The 22,797-nt window shown below is 43.5% G+C and overlaps 1 protein-coding gene across 1 annotated transcript; it reads right to left on the bottom strand.

Annotated features, from left to right (window-relative positions):
- Positions 1-573: 573 nt before the first annotated feature.
- CBY3 (chibby family member 3) lies at positions 574-22,499 on the bottom strand. Its single transcript, XM_043911106.1, has 3 exons — positions 22,394-22,499; positions 7,628-7,799; positions 574-1,618 (listed from the first exon to the last, which is right to left on the bottom strand). Exons 1-3 carry the CDS (start codon positions 22,497-22,499, stop codon positions 931-933), a joined length of 966 nt encoding a protein of 321 aa, XP_043767041.1. The 3' UTR covers positions 574-930.
- Between the last annotated feature and the right edge of the window lie 298 nt (positions 22,500-22,797).

Genomic DNA, 22,797 nt, shown 5'->3' with positions numbered 1-22,797 from the left:
ACAGAGAGGGGGCCCCCATTTTCAGGGAGAGAACACCCATCTGGAATGGATCTAGAAGCAGATCAAAAATCAGACACCTATAGGAGGAAATGAGTGAAGCTGACCAGGAGGCAATTGCTATTGGGCAAAACCAAGGTCCGTGATGGCTAAATTTCCTGGGTTTTCAGGAGAACACAGAAAATCTGGATTTTTAATGGGAAATCTCCAAATTCGTACGTGTTGGCAACTCACACAAAACTGTAAAAAAGTGGATTGAGCAAATCTTATCTGTGCACTACATCAGCTCTAGAGAGCGCTTATCTGTATCTCCGACCAGTCATTTTATTTATTTATTTATTTTCCTACCAGTCATTTTAGAAAGAAGCCAGGAAAGTGTCTCACCAAAAGCCATCCAACCAGGACGGAGAGGCAGAGCCCAAAGTTTCGAGAAGGCTTCTGTCTCGAAACAGTTTCCAGGTCGTAAAATACATTCTTATCCTGAATCAGACTGAAACCCCTCCAGGGAGCGCCTCAAGGAGGGAAGGGCCAAGTGCAAGGTCCTTGACCCGCCCGCCCAACCGCACCCTCCCTGCCTGAGCCCGGGTTTCCCCGCCTCCCGGACTTTTGTCCTCCGTCCCTTAGGCCAAGAAAGCCATCACTGTCACTGCCTTTCACCGCCTGCCATCCTCGCCCCCTAGACACTGCCTGTTGCCGGCCTGGCTCCCACTCCGCGTTCCCAGCGGCCTGCAAACTTCTTCCTACACACCCCTAGCGCATCCTCCCGAGACCGGCTTTTGGGGAGTTCCCGGTCCACCACAGGCCGGAAGTGATCTTCCCTGCACGCACGCGGCGTGCGCAATGCTCGCCGGGAGCCGGGTCAGTGCCTGCCCTCCGGAGCGACGCGCCTGAGGTGCGAGCGAGGTGCGCATGCGCCGCACGGGTTTTATTGGGTCACCGCGACTCCGGAGCCCGCGGCTCGAGCATGGGCAGGCTGCTCGCGCCTTCGCGCTTGCGCGTCTTCCTTTGCCAGGCGCACGCCGCGGCAGCCGGGCTTGCCCCGTGGTCGAGCTTTTTCTCCAGCAGGTGCATTCGGGCTGTGGTCTCCGTCAGCATGTCCATAAGCAGTTCCTGCTGCAGCTTCAGGTAGTTATTCTCCTCCAGCAGCACTTGGCTTTTGACTCGCTGCATCTGTGCCTTCCAGCCGGCGATGGTCTGCGAGGGCAGCTGCGGCCGCGACCACACTGGCTGGCCTTCGGCGGTCCACCGCCCGCCGCGGAACACGAAGGCCTCGTCGCTGAGGCGCGTGCGGGGCGAGCCGTAGCTGAGGCCTAGTTCCGCCTGGCGCGTCTGGTGGTCCAACAGGTAGAAGGTAGACATGGAGGAGATGCGGCGCAGCGGCGGGCGTCGCGGTGAGAAGCGCCGCGAGCAGTGGTCGATCCAGAACTGCCGCAGCTGCTCCCACAGGCGGCTGGTGTAGCCCCAGGCCAGGCACCCAAAGGCCTCCAGGGCGAGGGCCGGGCGGGCCTTGTCAGGCCCACGAATGCCCGGAGCGTAGCCACGAGGACCCGGGTGACTCTGGCTGCGCCCTTGCCTCTCAAGCCCCGATGTCCAGAATGATACAGGCGAGCCAGGGACACTGCTGGGGAGCAAGAGTATGGGTGAGCAGCCTGCTCGGGCGAGCTGTTCTACCCCCTATTCCCTAAAACCACGAGGCCTGCTGGGCGGGGCTCAGGCCTGCGACGCCGCCTGGGACTAACAAGCTGCTGGCCACTGAGGAGTCCATCCCAGCCCACACGCCTCGCGGCAGTCTTCCCGGAAACATCTCCAAAGACCACTTCCGAGTCTTGGGGCTAGATAGGCTGATTAAGGACCAGAGCCCTGCTCTCTTGAGTGCTGAGTGGCTGCTGGAAGGAGTTAATGGGCCCTTAGGGAAGGAGGGAATGATAGCAGAGACAAGTAAAGATGCACAGGAATTTTGACGGGCACGTTGGGGGTGCATAAAGGAGAGACTAGGCAGAGTGAAGGGCTCTGCAAGGCTCCAGTGTTGTGCATGTGAGGAAGAGCTTGGGGTAGGCTCGGTATAGGGTATTAATAGCAGAAGAGGAAGCTGAAAAGGGAAACCAGGGCGCTCTGTGAGGGTGCTGTACAGGCAGGCTCCAAAGTTTAGACTTCCTTCTGTGAGTTAGAGGGCACTACTGAAGGACTACAAAGGCAGGGCTAGATCTACATTCTGAAAAGTATCTGGTGGATGTCTAGCATACCCAACAGCGTTATTGCCCTTCTCATTCACTTATTTTACAACTTTGAACTGACTGACATCTGCTTTGTGCCAGGCTGTGGTTTGGGTAGAGGGTCCCAAGCATAGCCTACGCCTGCCCTCAAGATATTCCTGGTCCATCTGGGAAGCCTGATGTGTGTGTTTAGATCACAGTCCCTTGTAGTCGGTTCGGTGGAGGCATGTGCCATGGGCTAGGACCTATGCTTAGGACCTGAGCCAACAGTGGTTGTGCAGACTGGGCATGACTTCTACCCCAAGCAGACTATGTGCTCAAGGAAGCTAAAGTCAGGTAACAGACGTGTCCTGTTCTCCCTTGCCTCACTCTTTAAGTGCTGATTCTGTTGTATGAGAAAGAGGACTGCGTTTTCTTTTAAATTCCTCTTTGCCCCATGGAGAGTGAAAAGAATCGTGGGGCAGTGTTCCCTCTGTTAGGCCTCCATTAATTCAGTACACACTATTTTTCACACAAACCTGGGCAGTACTGTCCCCTAGATCTGGCTCAGGGGCATGTCTCTGGAAGACCACGTAGGGCCTAAAGGATAGAACCAGGCCCACCCCTGAGGTTGCATCTTTCCAGAGGACCCTTCCCCCATAATCCTCACATGTCATGCCTCACCTGGAGGATGTGTTGAAGTTGCCAAGCTGCTGTCCTAGGCCTGGCCACATCTCTGAACCACTCAGTTGCTTTTTACCAGCTATGACTCACAATGCCTCTTGGCCAGATCAGCTAAGCTATAAAACAGACCCCGGGGAACTCCTCTGTATTCATTCAGCACACTTGCTGAGGGCCTACTGTGTTCCAGGCACTGTTCTTAGGGTGTGACAAAGATATTCCCTCATTATTCTTAGATATGGAGAAGGTCATAAGCAGAACCTAAGATAGAAATATGTTCCAGGGGAATGAACAAAATAGTCCCTCATGAAGCTAACCAAGGGTGTCATGGGTCAGATTTCGCAGAAGCAGAGCCTGAGATGAGAATTTTTTGAGGGATTTATTGGGGAAGTGACAAAAGCAGGACAGGGCAGGGAAAAAAGGTAAAGCTAAGCAAGAACATGGCAAGTGGAGACTGACTAGTCAGATCTCGCAGGGAACTGTACAAAATTGTGCCACAGAGTTAGGTCTCCTTACTGCAAAGGAGCCAATCTTTTGTGCTCTTCTTTTCACCCACCCACCTCTCATTTCAGTCAGTCATTGGCAGGGGCAGCTGTGAGTTGTCAACCAACAGTTAAGGCACCTATGGGGTGGGTGCACCTCCAGTAAAGGGATCTGTGGGATGTCAACAACATAGGGAGGAAGCAAATAGATAATTAAAATGAAAGGAAATAACTACATTAATAAGAATTTCTGATTGTGATACATGCCATGAAGAAAAGAGAAATACAGGAAGTGACTTTAGGACAAAATGAGGGGTAGGGACCAATTTAGAATTAGCACTTAGTGAAGGCACTTGATAGTCATACCTAGACCTGAATGATGAGAAGGGGCTAGAGGTTCAAAGGAGCTGGGCTTATCTGAAGGACAAGTACTGTGTTGAGCAGTGGAAGGAAATAAAGTCAACCCTGTTCTCCAAACATGCTCAGTCAATTGCCATCACCTCTACTTAACTTTCCTTACCCCAGAGGTCTCTTACAGGGGCATCCAGTGTCCTGATGGCTCTAGAAGGAGTTACCCAGCCCCAGGGGAGCTCACAATGTAGCAGAACCAAGTGGTAGTGCTACCTGCCAGAAAACTTTTTTCTTGAACAGGTATGATTGACACAATAAACTACACACATTTATAATGTACTCTTTGGTATGTTTGGATAATTTGATGTAAGAAATCATCACCAAAATCAAGATAATGAAGATATCCATTACTTTCAGAAGTCTCCTCTGCTCCCATGACTATATAGTTTGTATTATTTAAAATTTTATGTAAATAGAATTATTTAGTATGTACTTTATTTCTGCACTAGCTTCTTTTTTTTTTTGCACTAGCTTCTTGCAGCATAATTATTTTAGGTTGAAATTCATTCATTCATTTTTTAGTGAGTAGTATCCATTACTTGGAAATACTGCAGTTTGTTTTCCCATCTACCTGTTGATGGAAGTTTGGGTTGTTCCCATCTGAGGGGCTATACAGCTGCTATAAATCTGTATAATGTCTTTGTGTGGCCATACGCTTCAGTTTTTCTTGAGTAAATACCTAGGAATAGGATGGCTAGGTAATATGATGTGTATGTTTACCTTTTTATGAAGTTGCCAGTTTTCCCAAAATGATTGTACCATATCCCCACCAGCAGTGAAAACGTTTCTCTTCCTGTTCCTCCACATACTTGCCAATAGTTAGTATGGTAAATCCGTTTAATTTTAGTTATTCTAGTGGGTGTGTCTAAATTGTGATTTTGATTTCTTTTCTCTATTGGGCTGATTATGTTGAGTGTCTTTTCTTTTTTTTTTTTTTGTTGAGTGGTTTTTCATGTGTTTATTTGTTACCCACCTTGCTGTTCATCAGTCACATGATGAACAATAAAGTTCAGTTCAGTCCAGTTCAGTCGCTCAGTCCTATCCAACTCTGCGACCCCATGGACTGCAGCACACCAGGCTTCCCTGTGCATCACCAGATCCTTGAGCTTGCTCAAATTCATGTCCATCGGGTTGGTGATGCCATTCAACCATCTCATCCTCTGTCGTCCCCTTCTCCTCCCGCCTTCAATCATTCCCAGCATCAGGGTCTTTTCAAATGACTCAGTTCTTCGCAGCAGGTGGTCGAAGTTTTGGAGCTTCAGCTTCAGCATCAGTCCTCCCAATGAATATTCAGGACTGATTTCCTTAATAATGGACTGGTTGGATCTCCTTGCTGTCCAAGGGACTCTCAAGACTCTTCTCCAACACCACAGTTCAAAAGCATCAATTCTTCGGAGCTCAATTCTTCGGAGCTCAGCTTTCTTCACAGTCCAACTCTCACACCCCTACATGACTACTGGAAAAATCAAAGCTTTGACTAGACGGAACTTTGTTGGCAAAGTAATGTCTGCTTTTTAATATGCTGTCTAAGTCATAACTTTTCTTCCAAGGAGTAAGCATCTTTTAATTTCGTGACTGTAGTCACCATCTGCAGTGATTTTGGAGCCCAAAAAAATAAAGTCTCTCACTGTTCCCTTTGTTTCCCCATCTATTTGCCATGAAGTGATGGAACCAGATGCCATGATCTTAGTTTTCTGAATGTTGAGTTTTAAGGCAACTTTTTCACTCTCCTCTTTCACTTTCATCAAGAGGCTCTTTAGTTCTTTGTTGCTTTCTGTGATAGTGTGGTATCATCTGCATGTCTGAGGTTATTGATATTTCTCCCGGCAATCTTGATTCCAGCTTGTGCTTCACCCAGTCCAGCATTTCCCATGATGTACTCTGCATGTAAGTTAAATAAGCAGGGTAACAGTATACAGCCTTGACGTACTCCTTTCCCTATTTCGAACCAGTCTGTTGTTCCATGTCCAGTTCTAACTGTTGCTTCTTGACCTGTATACAGATTTCAGGAGTCAGGTAAGGTGGTCTGGTATTCCCATCTCTTGAAGAATTTTCCATAGTTTGTTGTGATCCACACAGTCAAAGGCTTTGGCATAGTCAATAAAACAGAAATAGATGTTTTTCTGGAACTCTCATGCTTTTTTGATGATCCAGCGGATGTTGGCAATTTGATCTCTCATTCCTCTGCCTTTTCTAAATCCAGCTTGAACATCTGAAAGTTCACAATTCAGGTACTGTTGAAGCCTGGCTTGGAGAATTTTGAGCATTACTTTGCTAGCGTTGTGAGATGAGTGCAATTGTGCAGTAGTTTGAACATGCTTTGGCATTGCCTTTCTTTGAGACTGGAATGAAAACTGACCTTTTCCAGTCCTGTGACCACTGCTGAGTTTTCCCGATTTGCTGGCATGTTGAGTGCAGCACTTTCACGGCATCATCTTTTATGATTTGAAATAGCTTAATTGGAATTCCATTATCTTTGGCTTTGTTCATAGTGATGCTTCCTAAGGACCATTTGACTTCGCATTCTGACCAATAAAGACATACCTGCAAATAGTGAGGGAAGGCTATCTTTTATAAATGGTGCTGAGTCAATTTATCATCCATATGAAAAAACACTATCAACAAAAATTAACTGAAAATGGAACACAAAATGTAAAGTTAAACGGTGAATTGTCTAGCTTTTCAAAGCATTCTTAAATATTACACGAAAAGAATGACTCTCAAAAGTAAAAATTGATAAACTGGTTTGTTCTTGTCTTTTGCCCCTTTTTTTAAAAACTGGATTGTTTCATTTGAGTGTAAGGAGTTCTTTAATGCTAGAAAAAGCTCTATCAGATATGTTTTGCAAATATTTTTTCTCAGTCTCTGACTTGCCTATTAAAGCAAAAGTTTTTAATTTGAATAAAGTCCAGTTTATCAATTTTTACTTTTGAGAGTCATGCTTTTCATGTAATATTTAAGAATGCTTTGCCATACTAGAAATTTCACTGTTTTGACTTTACATTTTATGTTCCATTTTCAATTAATTTTTGTTGATAGTGTTTTTCATATGGATGACAAGTTGAGTCAGCACCATTTATAGAAGACTAGCCTTCCCTCACTATTTGCTCTTATGTCTTTTTTGTTCATCTTGTGACTGTATGCATGACTGTTTCTGGACTCCACGTGCTCTTCTACTGATTTTTTTATTCTTATACTAATAACATATTTTCTTTAATTATTGTGGCTTACAGTAAATCTCTATCTGGGAATATAAATCTTCAAACTTTTTTTTAAGGATTGCTTTGATTTTCTAGGTCCTTGGAATTTTCATATAATTTTAATTCCACATAATTGAATTTCTGTCCTAATTTTAGAATTAGAATGTCAGTTTCCACAAATAAATCCTTATGCTCACTGTTCAGAGTTCTCTCTTATCATCAGGATAAGCTTGAATCGGCCCTCAGAAGGTTGTCTAATAGACATGGAATCAGAGCCCAGGAATATTTTAATCCAGCCAATCACACTTTCCCCTTCTCTTCCTCAGTCCGTCTTCTGCTCCCCCTTAGTTGTGTCTATGTTATTAAAGCTAATTTTCATTTACACTCATGACATTTCTGGAAGATCCTGAGTGATCAGGAATGGTATACAGCAACTTTTAATTTCCCTTATTCCCATGGTCTGCAAAAAAGGAAAAGCTACAAAACCCAAGGAAGTCTTTTTTGATGGTCTGAACAGAAGAAGTTTAGAGGAGGAATAATTCCAACTTAACATGTTAACTCCTTTCACAAGCAGACCTTACGTTTGAGGAAATTTAATGAAAAATATAGATTTTTTTTTTTTTTTGGCCACACGGTGTTACATGCAAGATCACAGTTCTCCAACCTGGAATCAAACCCATCCTTCCCCTCAAAAGTGGAAGTGTGGAGCCCCAACCACTGAATTGCCAGGGAAGTCCTGAAAACTGTAGAATTTGAAGATACACAATCAATAACAAGGTTCCTGGCTTCTTTGAGGGACTTGGTCTCCAAATCACTGGAAAGACCAGACTTGGAGCCTGTGAGGAAAGGAGTATCAGATCTCGATAGGCCTGAGTTTAAGGGCATAAAGGCCATTCTGATGGCACAGAGAAAAGGAAAGAGGTCCTAAAAAAGAATTTTCTTTTCTTCACAACTATAGTAGCTATAAATATCAGTGGATCCCTTCTCTTATCAACCAGGAAACTTCTAAAGCCATGAAAGCAAAATCTTGTTCACCCTCATGACCATTTCAACCCAATTTCTAAGATAATCTGTTAGTAATATTTATCCTTCCATGAAACAATGAAGGGTTGCTTGTGCTAACAGTAGCTTTTAAAAACATAAATATTTGCATTTATATTAAATCTGATAGAAAAAAGTAATTCAAGTAGTACAGAAAAAGAAAAACGTAGTTATACAAAATATACATGCTTTCATTTTCCAATCAGTTGCCTGAGGTGACCTCTAAAAATGATACACTCTTCACTTGACCCAGAAAACCTCGCAAAATCATGCAGATCAAGAGGTTCAGATCTTTGTGTTCATTTTAAGAACATTCATGAAACTGCCCAGGCCATTAACGGTGTGCATATCCAAAAAGCCACCAAGTATCTGAAGGAGGTCACTTTAAAGAAGCAATGTGTACCATTCCATCATTACAATGGTGGAGTTGGTAGGTGTGCACAGGCCAAACAGTGGGGCTGGACTCAGGGTCAGTGGCCCAGAAAGAGTGCTGAAGTTTTACTGTACATGCTCAAAAATGCAGAGAGTAATGCTGAACTTGAGGGCTTAGATGTAGGTTCTCTGGTCATTGAGCACATCCAGGCGAACAAAGCCCACAGAACTTCCAGAGCTCATGGTCGGATCAACCCATACATGGGCTCTCCTTGCCACATGGAGATGACCCTTACTGAAAAAGAACAGATTTTTCCTAAACCAGAAGAGGAGGTTGCACAGAACAAAAAGATATCCCAGAAAAAACTGAAGATACAAAAACTTATGGCCTGGGAATAAACGCCACAAAAAATAAATGCAAATAAAAGTAAATACCAAAATACACATGCTTCACCTTGTACCTCCACTTTCTGCAAGGTGCCTTTTTAGAAAGAACAACATTAGTGGAAAGGATGCCCATCCCCTATTTGGTTCACACTTCCCTTGGGCTTTTTCTTCTTTAGCTTCTCCTTCAGCCTTCCTCTTGGGCTTGGTGACTTCAGCAGAGCTGAGATGTAGTACAAGGGGGACTGTGGTGGTAATCTAGGGGTTGCTATTGCTTCCTCTCTCATACCTATGCTGCCTTAAAATTGGTTACCTCCATGTTCTTTGTAATCTGCAATACTCTGCAGAAAATGTTTAAATTTTCTGTTTTAAAAAAATAACTGAGTCATATTGGCAGTTCTCTTTCCAATTTTTTAAGGCATCTCCACACTGTTCTCCATAGTGGCTGTACTAGTTTGCATTCCCACCAACAGTGTAAGAGGGTTCCCTTTTCTCCACACCCTCTCCAACGTTTATTGTTTGTAGACTTTTGGATAGCAGCCATTCTGACTGGAGTGAAATGGTACCTCATTGTGGTTTTGATTTGCATTTCTCTGATAATGAGTGATGTTGAGCATCTTTTCATGTGTTTGTTAGCCATCTGTATGTCTTCTTTGGAGAAATGTCTGTTTAGTTCTTTGGCCCATTTTTTCCTTTTTTTTTTTTTGTTATTGTTTGGCCCATTTTTTTATTGGGTCATTTATTTTTCTGGAATTGAGCTGTAGGAGTTGCTTGCATATTTTAGAGATTGATTCTTTGTCAGTTGCTTTGTTTGCTATTATTTTCTTCCATTCTAAAGGCTGTCTTTTCACCTTGCTAATAGTTTCCTTTGTTGTGCAAAAGCTTTTAAGTTTAATTGGGGCCCATTTGTTTATTTTTGCTTTTATTTCCAATATTCTGGGAGGTGGGTCATAGAGGATCCTGCTGTGGTTTATGTCGGAGTGTTTTGCCTATGTTTTCCTCTAGGAGTTTGATAGTTTCTGGTCTTACGTTAAGCTCTTTAATCCATTTTGAGTTTATTTTTGTTTATGGTGTTAGAAAGTGTTCTGGTTTCATTCTTTTACAGGTGGTTGACCAGTTTTCCCAGCACCACTTGTTAAAGAGATTGTTCTTTTCTCCATTGTATATTCTTGCCTCCTTTGTCAAAGAAAAGGTGTCCATGGGTGTGTGGATTTATCTCTGGGCTTTCTATTTTGTTCCCATTGCTGGGCATACACACTGAGGAAACCAGAATTGAAAGAGACACGTGTACCCCAGTGTTCATCACAGCACTGTTTATAATGGCCAGGACATGGAAGCAACCTAGATGTCCATCAGCAGATGAATGAATAAGAAAGTTGTGGTACATATATACAGTGGAATATTACTCAGCCATTAAAAAGAATACATTTGAATCAGTTCTAATGAGGTGGATGAAACTGGAGCCTATTATACAGAGTGAAGTAAGCCAGAAAGAAAAACAACAATACAGTATACTAATGCATATATATATAGAATTTAGAAAGGTGGTAACGATAACCCTATATGTGAGATAGCAAAAGAGACACGGATGTACAGAACAGTGTTTTGGACTCTGTGGGAGAAGGCGAGGGTGGGATGATTTGAAAGAATAGCATTGAAACATGTATATTACCATATGTGAAACAGATCGCCAGTCCAGGTTCGATGCATGAGACAGGGTGCTCAGGGCTGGTGCACTGGGATGACCCTGAGGGGTGGGATGGGGAGGGAGGTGGAAGGGGGGTTCAGGATGGGGAACACATGTACACCTGTGGCGGATTCATGTCAATGTATGGCAAAACCACTACAATATTGTAAAGTAATTAGCCTCCAATTAAAATAAATGAATAATTCTAAAAAATAAAAAAATAACTGAAAAAAGTATTGATGATGTTCTGTCTGCTCTACATAACCACCAGGAAGTGCCCCAGAACCTGAGAGTTTTCACCTGGATGTGAGTGGTGGTGGCTAACCAGAGGGGAAGGCAAGCAGACAGGCGTGCGAGCACTGAATCTCCCTATCAATGGAAGATCCCAAGGTCTTCTGAAGAGTGGAAAGTGGACTCAGAATGTGTATCATGGCCCAGCACAAAGTGTGTGCCAGCTGAACTTGAAAACACCTGCCTCAGGTCATTGGGAGCAGATGACAAGTCAAATAGCACTAATTTTCAGCAGAAAAACATTTTTTGTTGTCCTATATATGTATTAATTTGGATGTTTTATAGGTAATTTATAAATCATGGTTTTATATTTGTGTAACAGCTGTAAATAAATTTATGGTACGCTTATGTTTTTAGGCATTTAAACAAGAATGTGTGGTGGATTAATATTTTGATTAGCCTGTACATAGTTGTCCTGAATATTCCTTTTTACACAGACCTATTACCATTTAAATAAAAATCTGAGTCTTTCTGCAGAAAACAGAATTATCTAGGGGCTTCTAACTTTCAAAATAGGCTCTATAAGGATATGAATAACTCTGAACAATCATCTTGAATTGTGAGAGCCTGGCTTTTTTTTTTTTTTTTGCCATGCTGTGGGGATTGTGGGATCTCAGTTCAGTTCCCCAACCAGGGATTGAACCTGGTCACAGCAGTGAAAGTCCCAAATCCTAACCACTAGACCACCAGGGAGCTCCCCTGGCCTTTTTTTTTTTACATTGTGAATTTGAAAATTGTGCACGGAGGACTTGCCTGGTGGCACAGTAGAGAGGAATCCACCTGCCAAGGCAGGGGACACAGGTCTGGTCCCCGCTCTAGGAAGATTCTACCTGCCGTGGAGCGACTGAGCGCTTGTGTCACAAGTCACAATTATTGAGCCCGCAGGCTGCAACTGCTGAAGCCTCACATACCTGGCGCCTGTGCTCAACAAGAGGAACAAGTGCAATGAGAAACCCGTACTGGCCAAAACTAGAAAAAGCCTGAATACAGCCAAAAATAAGTATTAAGTAAAAATTGTGCAAGGAAAAAAATTTTTTTTCAAGATAACTTGTGCAGAGAATGACAATATACACTTTCTCTAGAGTCTCCTACTCTCAACATTTTACCCTATTTGCTTTGTCATTTCTGAACCTTTATATGCATCATGGCCCTTTGCGCCTAAATACTTCTGTGTGCATTCTTACATAACCACGATGCAGTTACAACCACGATACACAGTTACAACCACAATACAGTTACCAACCTTATAAATTTATGTTGATATACTACTTTATAATCAACCATCCATATTTCAGTTTTGTCAGTTTACTAATAATGTCCTTTATAGCATTTTTTCCTTCTAGTACGGGATCCTGTCTAGGGACAGGCATTGCATTTAAATGTTGCAAGGGAACCTTTCCTACTGTGGGCACTTTTAAGACCATGTAAGTGTCCTGTTCCTCAAAATTCCCCCTAAAGTTAGCATCCTTTGGTGACTCTCACGCGATCCCATCTTTACCTTTATAATTGCTAAATTGTGCTTTTCCAACACTGGCATTCACTTTATACTTATCAATTGGCCCTCAGCGTTCTACTGCAAGCAAGAGCTCTTCCTTCTCCTCTGTTGGTATTGCGAGATAATAGAAAATATATATATGTCAGTCTCTGCCCCCAATTTCTGGCACAGAGTTCCTGAAACTCTTGCAATTTCCTAAGTGTTAAGAGCATTACGCATATCTTTTGTTTTAGTATTTGGGCTTTGGCCACTGTTCCTGACACAGTTTCTAAACCCCTTGGAGTTTCTTGAGTTACAGCAGTGTCTTTTGGTTTAATGAAATGAGTCCTGGTGCACGCCTAGATGGGAGCTAGGCACCAGGAAGACCGAACCATGAACTTTCAGCCCCTCCTCCCCTGCACCATTCTCCAGAGAGGAGAAGGGCTGGAAATGGAATTGGTGATTGACCATGCTGCCATAGAAATCCCTTAAGCACTGGGTTCAGAAAGTTTCTAGGTTGGTGAACACATCCATGTTCTGGGAGGGCTACAGGGACAGAAGTTTGTGCTCCAGACCCTCCCATACCTCACCCTGTTTATCTCATCTGACTGTTCATTGGTATCTTTTATCATATCCTTTAATAAACCGATAGATGTAAGTAAGTGTTTCTGCATTCTGTGAGCTATTCTAGTAAATAATCAAATCCAAGGGGAGGAAGTCATGGATACCTCAAATTTATAGACAAGTCAGACAGAAATTGTGGGTAACTTGAGGATTCATTACTTTTGATTAGCATCTGAAGTGGTCAGTCTTACGGAACTAAGTCCTTAACCTGTAGGATCTGACACTGGCTATCTTCAGGTGGATAGTGTCAGAATTGAGTTAAATGGTAGGAACCAGTTGGTGTCACAGAATTGCTTGGCATGGGGAAAATTCCTACATATGTGGTGTAGGAAGTGTTGTGAATGTGGTAGTAGTGTGACATTAAAGAAGAAACACAGGAGGAGTTTAATTTTTTCTTTATAGATATACACCTATTAAGGCTTCCCTGGTGGCTCAGATGGTTAAGAATCTGCTTGCAATGCAGGAGACCCAGTTTGATCCCTCAGTCCAGAAGATCCCCTGAAGAAGGGAATGGCTGTGTTGCCAAAATCTTGGCTCTCTGTGCACCAATGCCAAACAGAAATATGGAGACAGAGTTATGGAGGAGAAAGAGTAGCTTTATTATTTTGCCAGGCAAAGGGGGAACACAGCAGCCTACCACCTCAAGAGTTGTGCCCCTCTCTGCCGAGTGAGTGAAAGTCGCTCAGTCGTGTCCGACTCTTTGAGACCCCATGGACTGTACTGTCCATGGAGTTCTCCAGGCCAGAATACTGGAGTGGGTAGCCTTTCCCTTCTCCAGGGGATCTTCCCAACCCAGGGATCAAACCCAAGTCTCCCACATTACAGGCGGATTCTTTACCAACTGAGCCACAACGGAAGCCCCTCTCTGCTGAGTAGGGAAAGGTGAAATGGCAACCCACTCCAGTACTCTTGCCTAGAAAATTACATGGATGGAGGAGCCTGGTGGGCTACAGTCCATGGGGTCGCAAAGAGTCGGACACGACTGAGCAACTTCACTTTCTATATAGTCAGGCAGGAGTATGTGATTAAGGATCAAGGCAGTAACAGTCTATTTCTTCTGCAAAGTTTCAAAAGCACAGGGTTGCTGTCAAGTTAGGGTGTGTGCAGGGTCTTAGGTGGTCTAGTTTCCCAATCTAGTTTCCCATGAGCCTCTCTGATCCTTTAATCTTGCCTCAGGTGGTTTCATTGCTGTTCCTCCTTTGATTAGCAACTGTTCTGTCCTTTTGGAACTGAGAGGTCATGAAGGTGGAGTCTTCCCTATAATCAGGGACAAAAAGGTCTGTGTGCCCTGGAGTCCCACAGGGTCCTGCTCAGCATCAGCTACCCACTCCAGTGTTCTTGCCTGGAGAATTCCATGGACAGAGGAGCCTGGTGGGCTACAGTCCATGGGGTCACAAAGAGTTGGACATGACTAACACTTTTACAGGCTTATTAATTTATATTTTTCTTTTCCTTTTTAAAAATGTGCTTACAGTTGTCTTTTTCAGTGGTTTATAGCTCATTTAATTATTTTGATTCTCAGATGGCTGGGCCCTCCCCCAGAGATTCTGATTTAATATTCTAGAGGTATACCTTGGGCACTAGGATTTTAAAAGCTTTCCAGGGGACTTCCCTGGCAGTCTATCAGTTGAGACGCGGTGCTTCCAATGCAGAGGACACAGGTTCAACCCCTACTTGGGGAACTATGATCCCACATGCCTCACAACACAGCCAAAATAACTAAACAATAAATAAAAAACTTTCCAGGTAATTCCAGTGGGCAGCCAAGGCAAAAAAGCAAAAAGCAAAGCAAAAACCTTAAAATGTAAAACATAGAGACCAAAGCGTGGAAACAGAGAAAAGCTGAGAGAAAACACATAGAGAAAAAAAGTTGTCAATTAGAAAGTGGTCTGGTGCAGTGAGGAAATGAGCAGATTTTCTCCCTAGAAAATAACTATGAGACTGGGGGAAAATATTTTTTGAAAGATTTAGGGTTCTGGAAATTGACCAAAAGTAATTGAGAAATTGAGAAGCATTTATTTACCCATGAAAAACTTCTGAAATCTGGTTAGAACAGTGAGAGCCTGTGGCACTCTTGCCTGGGGCTGCTCACATTCCCAGAGCTTGGTCATGAGGGTAGCTGTCCCCACTGGGTGGTGGTGGTTAGGCGCTCAGCTGTGTCTGATTCTTGTGACCCCATGGACTGTAGCCCGCCAGGTTCCTCTGTCCATGGGATTCTCCAGGCAAGAATGGTTAGGCGCTCAGCTGTGTCTGATTCTTGCGATGCCATGGACTGTAGCCCGCCAGGTTCCTCTGTCCATGGGATTCTCCAGGCAAGAATACCGGAGTGGGTTGCCATTTCCTTCTCCAGTTCTCTGTCTTCTGAACTGGGGAGGCTGCACAGATCAGCAGCTTCACTGCCTGAGGGGGCTCACTGAATCTGAAATAAATCACGGTGAGATACCACTTTACATCCACTAAAATGGCTCTAATCAAAAAGTCAGGGAATAGCTGGTATTGGTGATGACGGGGAGAAACTGAAACCCTCCAACATGGGGATGTAAAATGAGCACCCAATTTGGAAAACAAGTTGATAGTTTCTTTTTTATTTTTTTTTATATTTTAATCGCTCAGCGAGCGACCCCATGGACTGTAGGTCACCAGGCTCCTCCGTCCATGGGATTTCCCAGGCAAGAATACTGGAGTGGGTTGCCATTTCCTTCTCCAAGGTTGATAGTTTCTTAAAGAGTCAATCATAAACTTAGCATTCAAGTCAGCAATTCTATTCCTATGTACTACCCAAAAGAACATGTCCATGTACAGACTTGTTCAACAAACAAGGATGTCATAGTCATCAGCAATTGCAGCCCTCCAGAGTGAGCCGGTGAGCCCTGAGGAAACTCAGGAAAGAAAAGAATACCTGTCATTAGCCGCCATCAGACTGCAGCCATTCCACATGGTGAGCTCTGAGGAAACTCAGGATGTGAAAACATAGGATACTAGTCCCAGATAGCTGAAGAACATATCAAAGGAATGATTCAGTGAGTCCAGACTCTTGCATCTTTCTATACATAGAAAAGTGCTAAGTTCTTTTTTTTTTTTTTTTTTTTTTTTAATATATTTATTTATTTTATTTATTTATTTGGCTGTTCCCGGCCTTAGCTGCAGCATGTGGGATCAAGTTCCCTGACCAGGGATTGAACCCTGGACCCCTGCATTGGGAGCACAGAGTCTTAGCCACTGGACCACCAGGGAAGTCCCTGAAAAGTGCTAAGTTCTTAACTTGATATAGCTGGTTTTTTAAATTAACAGTAACTTCTTGATGTACCCAGATTATGCGCCCTTTGCTGCTAAACTCCTATATATCCTAGCTCCTCTCCTTGCCTTGAAGTAGTTTCTCAGCGCTATCTGAAATGTTTTCTCCTGGGCTGTAGTCCTCATTTTCCCCCAAATAAAACTTTACTTGTAATTCTCACACTGTGAAATTTTTTTTTCAACATATGCAATGTAATATTCAATAATAAAAAGAATTAATCCTTGATACATGCTACAACATAAATTAAGTGCAGAAACATTATGCTAAGTGACAGAAGTCAGATATGATTCCGTTTACATGAACTATCTAGAAAAGGGAAAAAGCACTTTCATGGTTGCTTTGGTTGGCTGGGAATTAACTACAAATGGGGACCAAGGAACTTTTTGATGATGGAGTTACTCTAAAATTGGATTTTGGTAACTTCCATAAATTTACTAAAAATCAATGAATCATTCACTTACAGTGGGGAAACTTTATAGTATGTTAATTATATTTCAATAAAGTTAAACTATGTGAGAGTAGAATAAAAATACTTTCAGATGTGCAAGATTACAAAGAGTGGTACACCATGTCCATAGCAGTTTTATATCATATAACCAGAAATTGGGAACAGCTTAGGTGTCTATTACCTGGTTAATATATAAAGAAACTGTGGCATACTTGTACAATACACTACTCAGCAATTACAAGCAACAAATTACTGATAAATGTTACAACACAGATGAGGATCTGCAAGCAATATGTTGAGTTAAGTAAGCCAGAGAGAAAACACTATATACTATATAATTACGTTCATATGAGGCTCTAGAAATGACCAATCTTTTCTATAATAAAAGAAAGTGATCAATTTTTTGCCCAATGCTAGTGGTGGGGATGGAATGAATATTATGTGATAAAAAATATTTAGTTTTTATTCTGAGTTCCTGGCACAGAACTTCTAAAACCCTTGGCATTTCCTGAGTGATGAGTATCTTTTGTTATTCATAATGAGCCACTTCTAACAACAACTGAGTTTATGCTAATCAGGTGGTTATTGCTGGGTCCCTTGATCACTTCCTGATAGGGGCTGGTTGCTAGAGAAACCAAACCAAGTGATTAGAAGAGTGGAATTTCCAGCTCCAATTCTGACCTCTAAGAAGAGGAAAGGGTTGGAGATTGAGTGCAATCACCAGTGGCCAATGATTTATTAATGATGCCTACTCAGAGGACTTCCATCAGTTCAGTCCAGTTCAGTCGCTCAGTCCTGTCCGACTCTTGGCGACCCCATGGACTGCAGCACACCAGGCGTCCCTGTCCATCACCAACTCCCTGAGCTTGCTCAGAATCATGTCCATTGAGTCGGTGATGCCATCCAACCGTCTCATCTTCTGTCATCCCCTTCTCCTCCCGCCTTCAATCTTTCCCAGCATCAGGGACTTTTCAAATGAGTCAGTTCTCGGCATCAGATGGCCAAAGTATCGGAGTTTCAGCTTCAGCATCACTCCTTCCAATGAATATTCAAGACTGATTTCCTTTAGGATGGACTGGCTGGATCTCCTTGCAGTCCAAGGGACTCTCAAGACTCTTCTCCAACACCACAGTTCAAAAGCATCAATTCTTGGAGCTCAGTTTTCTTTATGGTCCAACCATACATGACTACTGGAAAAACTATAGCCTTGACTAGATGGACCTTTGTTGGCAAAGTAATGTCTCTGCTTTTTAATATGCTGTCTAGGTTGGTCATAACTTTTCTTCCAAGGAGCAAGCGTCTTTTAATTTCATGGCTGCAGTAACCATCTGCAGTGATTTTGAAGCCCAACAAAATAAAGACTTCACTGTTTCCATTGCTTCCCCATCTATTTGTCATGAAGTAATGGGACCAGATGCCATGATCTTACTTTTTTGAATGTTGAGTTTTAAGCCAACTTTTTCACTCTCCTCTTTCACTTTCATCAAGAGGCTCTTCAGTTCCTCTTCACTTTCTGCCATAAGGGTACTGTCATCTGCATATCTGAGGTTACTGATTATTCTCCCAGAAATCTTGATTCCAGCTTGTACTTCACCCAGTCCAGCATTTCTCATGATGTACTCTGCATGTAAGTTAAATAAGCAGGGTGACAATATACAGCCTTGACGTACTCCTTTCCCTATTTGGAACCAGTCTGTTGCCGCATGTGCAGTTCAAACTGTTGCTGCTTGACCTGCATACAGATTTCTCAGGAGGCAGGTAAGGTGGTCTGCTAGTCCCATCTCTATAAGAATTTTCCACAGTTTGTTGTGATCCACACAGTCAAAGGCTTTGGCGTAGTCAATAAAGCGGAAGTAGATGTTCTTCTCAAATTCTTTCTTTTTCAATGATCCAACAGATGTTGGCAATTTGACCTCTGGTTCCTCTGCTTTTTCTAAATCCAGTTTGAATATCTGGAAATTCTCAATTCACGTACTGTTGAAGCCTAGGTTGGAGAATTTTGAGCATTACTTTGCTAGCGTGTGAGATGAGTGCAATTGTGCTTCCGTAATTCCCCTTCCATAAAATCCCCTAAGTAATGGTGTTTGGAGAGCTTCTAGCTTGTTCAACACATGCAGGTGCTGGGAGGTTGGCATGCCTGGAGTGGGTATAGAATCTCTGCACATTCATACACATATACACCCATAAGTTGCCCTATGCATTTTTCCATTTGGCTGTTCCTTAGTGGTAGCTTTTTATTTCAGTAAACCTGTGATAGCAAGTATTTTCCTGGGTTCTGCGTGTTGTTGTCTGAACCTGAAGAGGTGGTCATGGGAACCCCCAAATTTGTAGCTGGTCAAGGCAACCTGTGAGTAGCCTGTGTACCTCATCTGCAGCTGAGCATCTGATGTGGGGGCAGTCTTAGCCTTTAAACCTGTGGTGTCTGAGATTAATTGGGTAGTTAGTGTCAAAATTGAATTGAACTTGTTACCAAGTCCAAGCTCACTCTGCTTGGCCCACAGGACATGCCAGTAAGTGCACAAGATGAGGTGTTAAGCCTGGTAGACCTAGAAGATGGCGGATTTATGTCTCAAAATTACCATCTATCTTGGTTTGGATGCCAGTTTCTTTTATAGAACCGAGAGGCGGGTGGGTAAGGAGGTAAGGAAAAAAGGCCACTAATCTGAGAAATATCTTCTGGAATGGCCAGCCTGCAGGGATTTGTCCTCAACTTCTTAAGAACATCATGCTTTAGCAGAAAAATCTCTAGCAGGACCAACAGTCCTATTCTGTCTTGGGTCCAGACCCAGGATTCCCAGGATCAGCTAAGCTAGAAGTCCCCCTCTTTTAGGGCTCTATACTTTACCACCAGTCATCTGGGCTCACACTCTCACTGTTGCCTTTGGTTCTTCTTTTCCTAGATTTCTGAGTCCTATGGTGCAGTCTTCAGCATCAACATTTAATGCTCTTGTTTCTAGATATCCTGTCATTCCCTAATTCTGCCCTTTAATCAACTTCAAGAATTAGTATCCTAACCAGACTCATTTCTGGTAGTCTCCCTCTTTTTTAGACTCCCTGGGATAATATTAAAATAAAGCTTCCCTAGGGAATTTCCTGTTTGTCCAATGGTTAGGACTTGGGTTTTTCATCGTCAGGGCCGGGTTTGATTTCTGGTTGGGAAACTAGGATCCTGCATGCCATATGCTGTGTCCAAATTAAAAAAAAATAATTATAATGCTTCCCTAAGTATCTAAATCATAACCAAAATTTAAAATTTAACCTATCTCCCTAAAAACTCATTGGCTAGGTCCTAACCCAACTCTCGAGCTGAGCAAGCTCCCATTACTTTAAAGAACACCTTTCTCCAGCCAAAATACATGATGTCCCTAAATATATGATACCCATTTTCCTGCCTTTCCATATGCTTTCCCATACTTAAAGGAGCCTTTCTCCAACTTTCCACCTACAGAAATCCTGCATATCCTACCTTATCCAGTTCAAGTCACATATTTCCCTGTCCGTTCTAGATGAAAGCAGTCCCTCCCAACTAAAAATCCCCTTAAATTCCCTTTAGTACTGCCATCTTTTAACATTTACCTTCTCATTTTCCCTTCCAAGATGGCAAGAGGGAATAAAGCTGGCTCCTCACCTAGATCCAGACATCCTGGAATGTGAAGTCAAGTGGGCCTCAGGAAGCATCACTATGAACAAAGCTAGTGGAGGTGATGGAATTCCAATTAAGCTATTTCAAATCCTAAGAGATGATGCTGTGAAAGTGCTGCACTCAGTATGCCAGCGAATTTGGAAAACTCAGCAGTGGCCACAGGTCTGGAAAAGGTCAGTTTTCATTTCAATCTCAAAGAAAAGCAATGCCAAAGAATGTCCAAACTACCACACAATTGCACTCATCTCACACGCTAGCAAAGTAATGCTCAAAATTCTCCAACCTAGGCCTCAACAGTATGTGAACTTCAGGATGTTCAAGCTAGATTTTGAAAAGGCAGAGGAAACAGAGGTCAAATTGCCAACATCCATTGGATCATCGAAAAAGAAAGAATTTGAGAAGAACATCTACTTCCGCTTTATTGACTACGCCAAAGCCTTTGACTGTGTGGATCACAACAAACTGTGGAAAATTCTTATAGAGATGGGACTAGCAGACCACCTTACCTGCCTCCTGAGAAATCTGTATGCAGGTCAAGCAGCAACAGTTTGAACTGCACATGCGGCAACAGACTGGTTCCAAATAGGGAAAGGAGTACGTCAAGGCTGTATATTGTCACCCTGCTTATTTAACTTACATGCAGAGTACATCATGAGAAATGCTGGACTGGGTGAAGTACAAGCTGGAATCAAGATTTCTGGGAGAATAATCAGTAACCTCAGATATGCAGATGACAGTACCCTTATGGCAGAAAGTGAAGAGGAACTGAAGAGCCTCTTGATGAAAGTGAAAGAGGAGAGTGAAAAAGTTGGCTTAAAACTCAACATTCAAAAAAGTAAGATCATGGCATCTGGTCCCATTACTTCATGACAAATAGATGGGGAAGCAATGGAAACAGTGAAGTCTTTATTTTGTTGGGCTTCAAAATCACTGCAGATGGTTACTGCAGCCATGAAATTAAAAGACGCTTGCTCCTTGGAAGAAAAGTTATGACCAACCTAGACAGCATATTAAAAAGCAGAGACATTACTTTGCCAACGAAGGTCCATCTAGTCAAGGCTATAGTTTTTCCAGTAGTCATGTATGGTTGGACCATAAAGAAAACTGAGCTCCAAGAATTGATGCTTTTGAACTGTGGTGTTGGAGAAGAGTCTTGAGAGTCCCTTGGACTGCAAGGAGATCCAGCCAGTCCATCCTAAAGGAAATCAGTCTTGAATATTCATTGGAAGGAGTGATGCTGAAGCTGAAACTCCAATACTTTGGCCATCTGATGCCGAGAACTGACTCATTTGAAAAGTCCCTGATGCTGGGAAAGATTGAAGGCGGGAGGAGAAGGGGATGACAGAAGATGAGACGGTTGGATGGCATCACCGACTCAATGGACATGATTCTGAGCAAGCTCAGGGAGTTGGTGATGGACAGGGAAGCCTGGTGTGCTGCAGTCCATGGGGTCGCCAAGAGTCGGACAGGATTGAGCAACTGAACTGGGGAAGTTGATGTGTGTGTGTGTGTATGTGTGTGTGCGCGCGCGCGTGCATGCCCACTCACTAAGTTGCTTCAGATCTGTCCAACTCTGTGCGATGGAGTGTAGCCTGCTAGGCTACTCTGTCCATGAGATTCTCCAGGCCAGGATACTGAAGTGAGATGCCATGCCCTCCTCCAGCGGATCTTCTGGACCCACGGGTGAAACCCAGGTCTCTTACATCTCCTGCACTGGCAGCCTGGTTCTTTACCGCTAGCACCACCTGGGAAGCCCAGGATAGTTGCTACATTTACCAAATCCAGTTTTTTTCGACCTACCATTTAGCCTTTGGGTAGCCAAAGAAATGGACGACAGAAACCAGGACATATAACGGTCTAAAAAAACCACGAACACTTCCATTTTCTGAGGTTTTCAGCATATTGAAAACTGAAGATATGCTAAAGGTGAATTACAAAACTTGTGGTGTATTTGAAATCTTTCCATTGCACCATCTTTTTCTCTCAATATTGTTGTCAGTGTGTCTCTGTGCCCTTTTTGTCTAATTTTACTTAAGAAAACATCACAAATTGAAAATTGAAATAAACCTGGAGTGTAGCACTCTGGACTGTATTTGAGCTTGGGTAACAAGGTGGCCTCAGGCTACTGAGCCTAGCGCAATGACACTGCAGGAACCGCGGCGCCTGCCTACATGGCGCAGTGCAGTTGACTTTAGGCCAGGCCGAGGGAGCTGTTAGCGCTGCGCACTCGCTGCATCGGGGGCAAGGCCCTTTCCGATGGTTCACCAGACTTCCCATCCCTTCTTGCCAGCTGACATCTGACGCCCAAAGAAGGGAACGGAATGCCAGACTCCGAGCCCGGGTCTAGACACAGAAGGTATGGGAACCACAGAGACAGAGATGCAACTCCTGGAAGCGCGCCCACTAAGGAACCAGTGCAACCGCGCGCGGGAACTCCTGAAGGGCTGGTCCCGCCTCAGGGCGCGCGCGCCCGGGAATATTCCTTGCCGCCTCAGCCCGCCCCCTTCCCTACCGCCCAACCAACGGCCACTTCCTGCCTCACTCCCAGCCAATCCCCACGCTCCACGAAGAATAG

This window comes from Cervus elaphus, chromosome 9 (genome assembly GCF_910594005.1).
Source record: "Cervus elaphus chromosome 9, mCerEla1.1, whole genome shotgun sequence".
Taxonomy (NCBI): domain Eukaryota; kingdom Metazoa; phylum Chordata; class Mammalia; order Artiodactyla; family Cervidae; genus Cervus; species Cervus elaphus.
The sequence above is the reverse complement of the archived record's forward strand: the minus strand, read 5'-3'. Positions and strand labels throughout refer to the sequence as shown.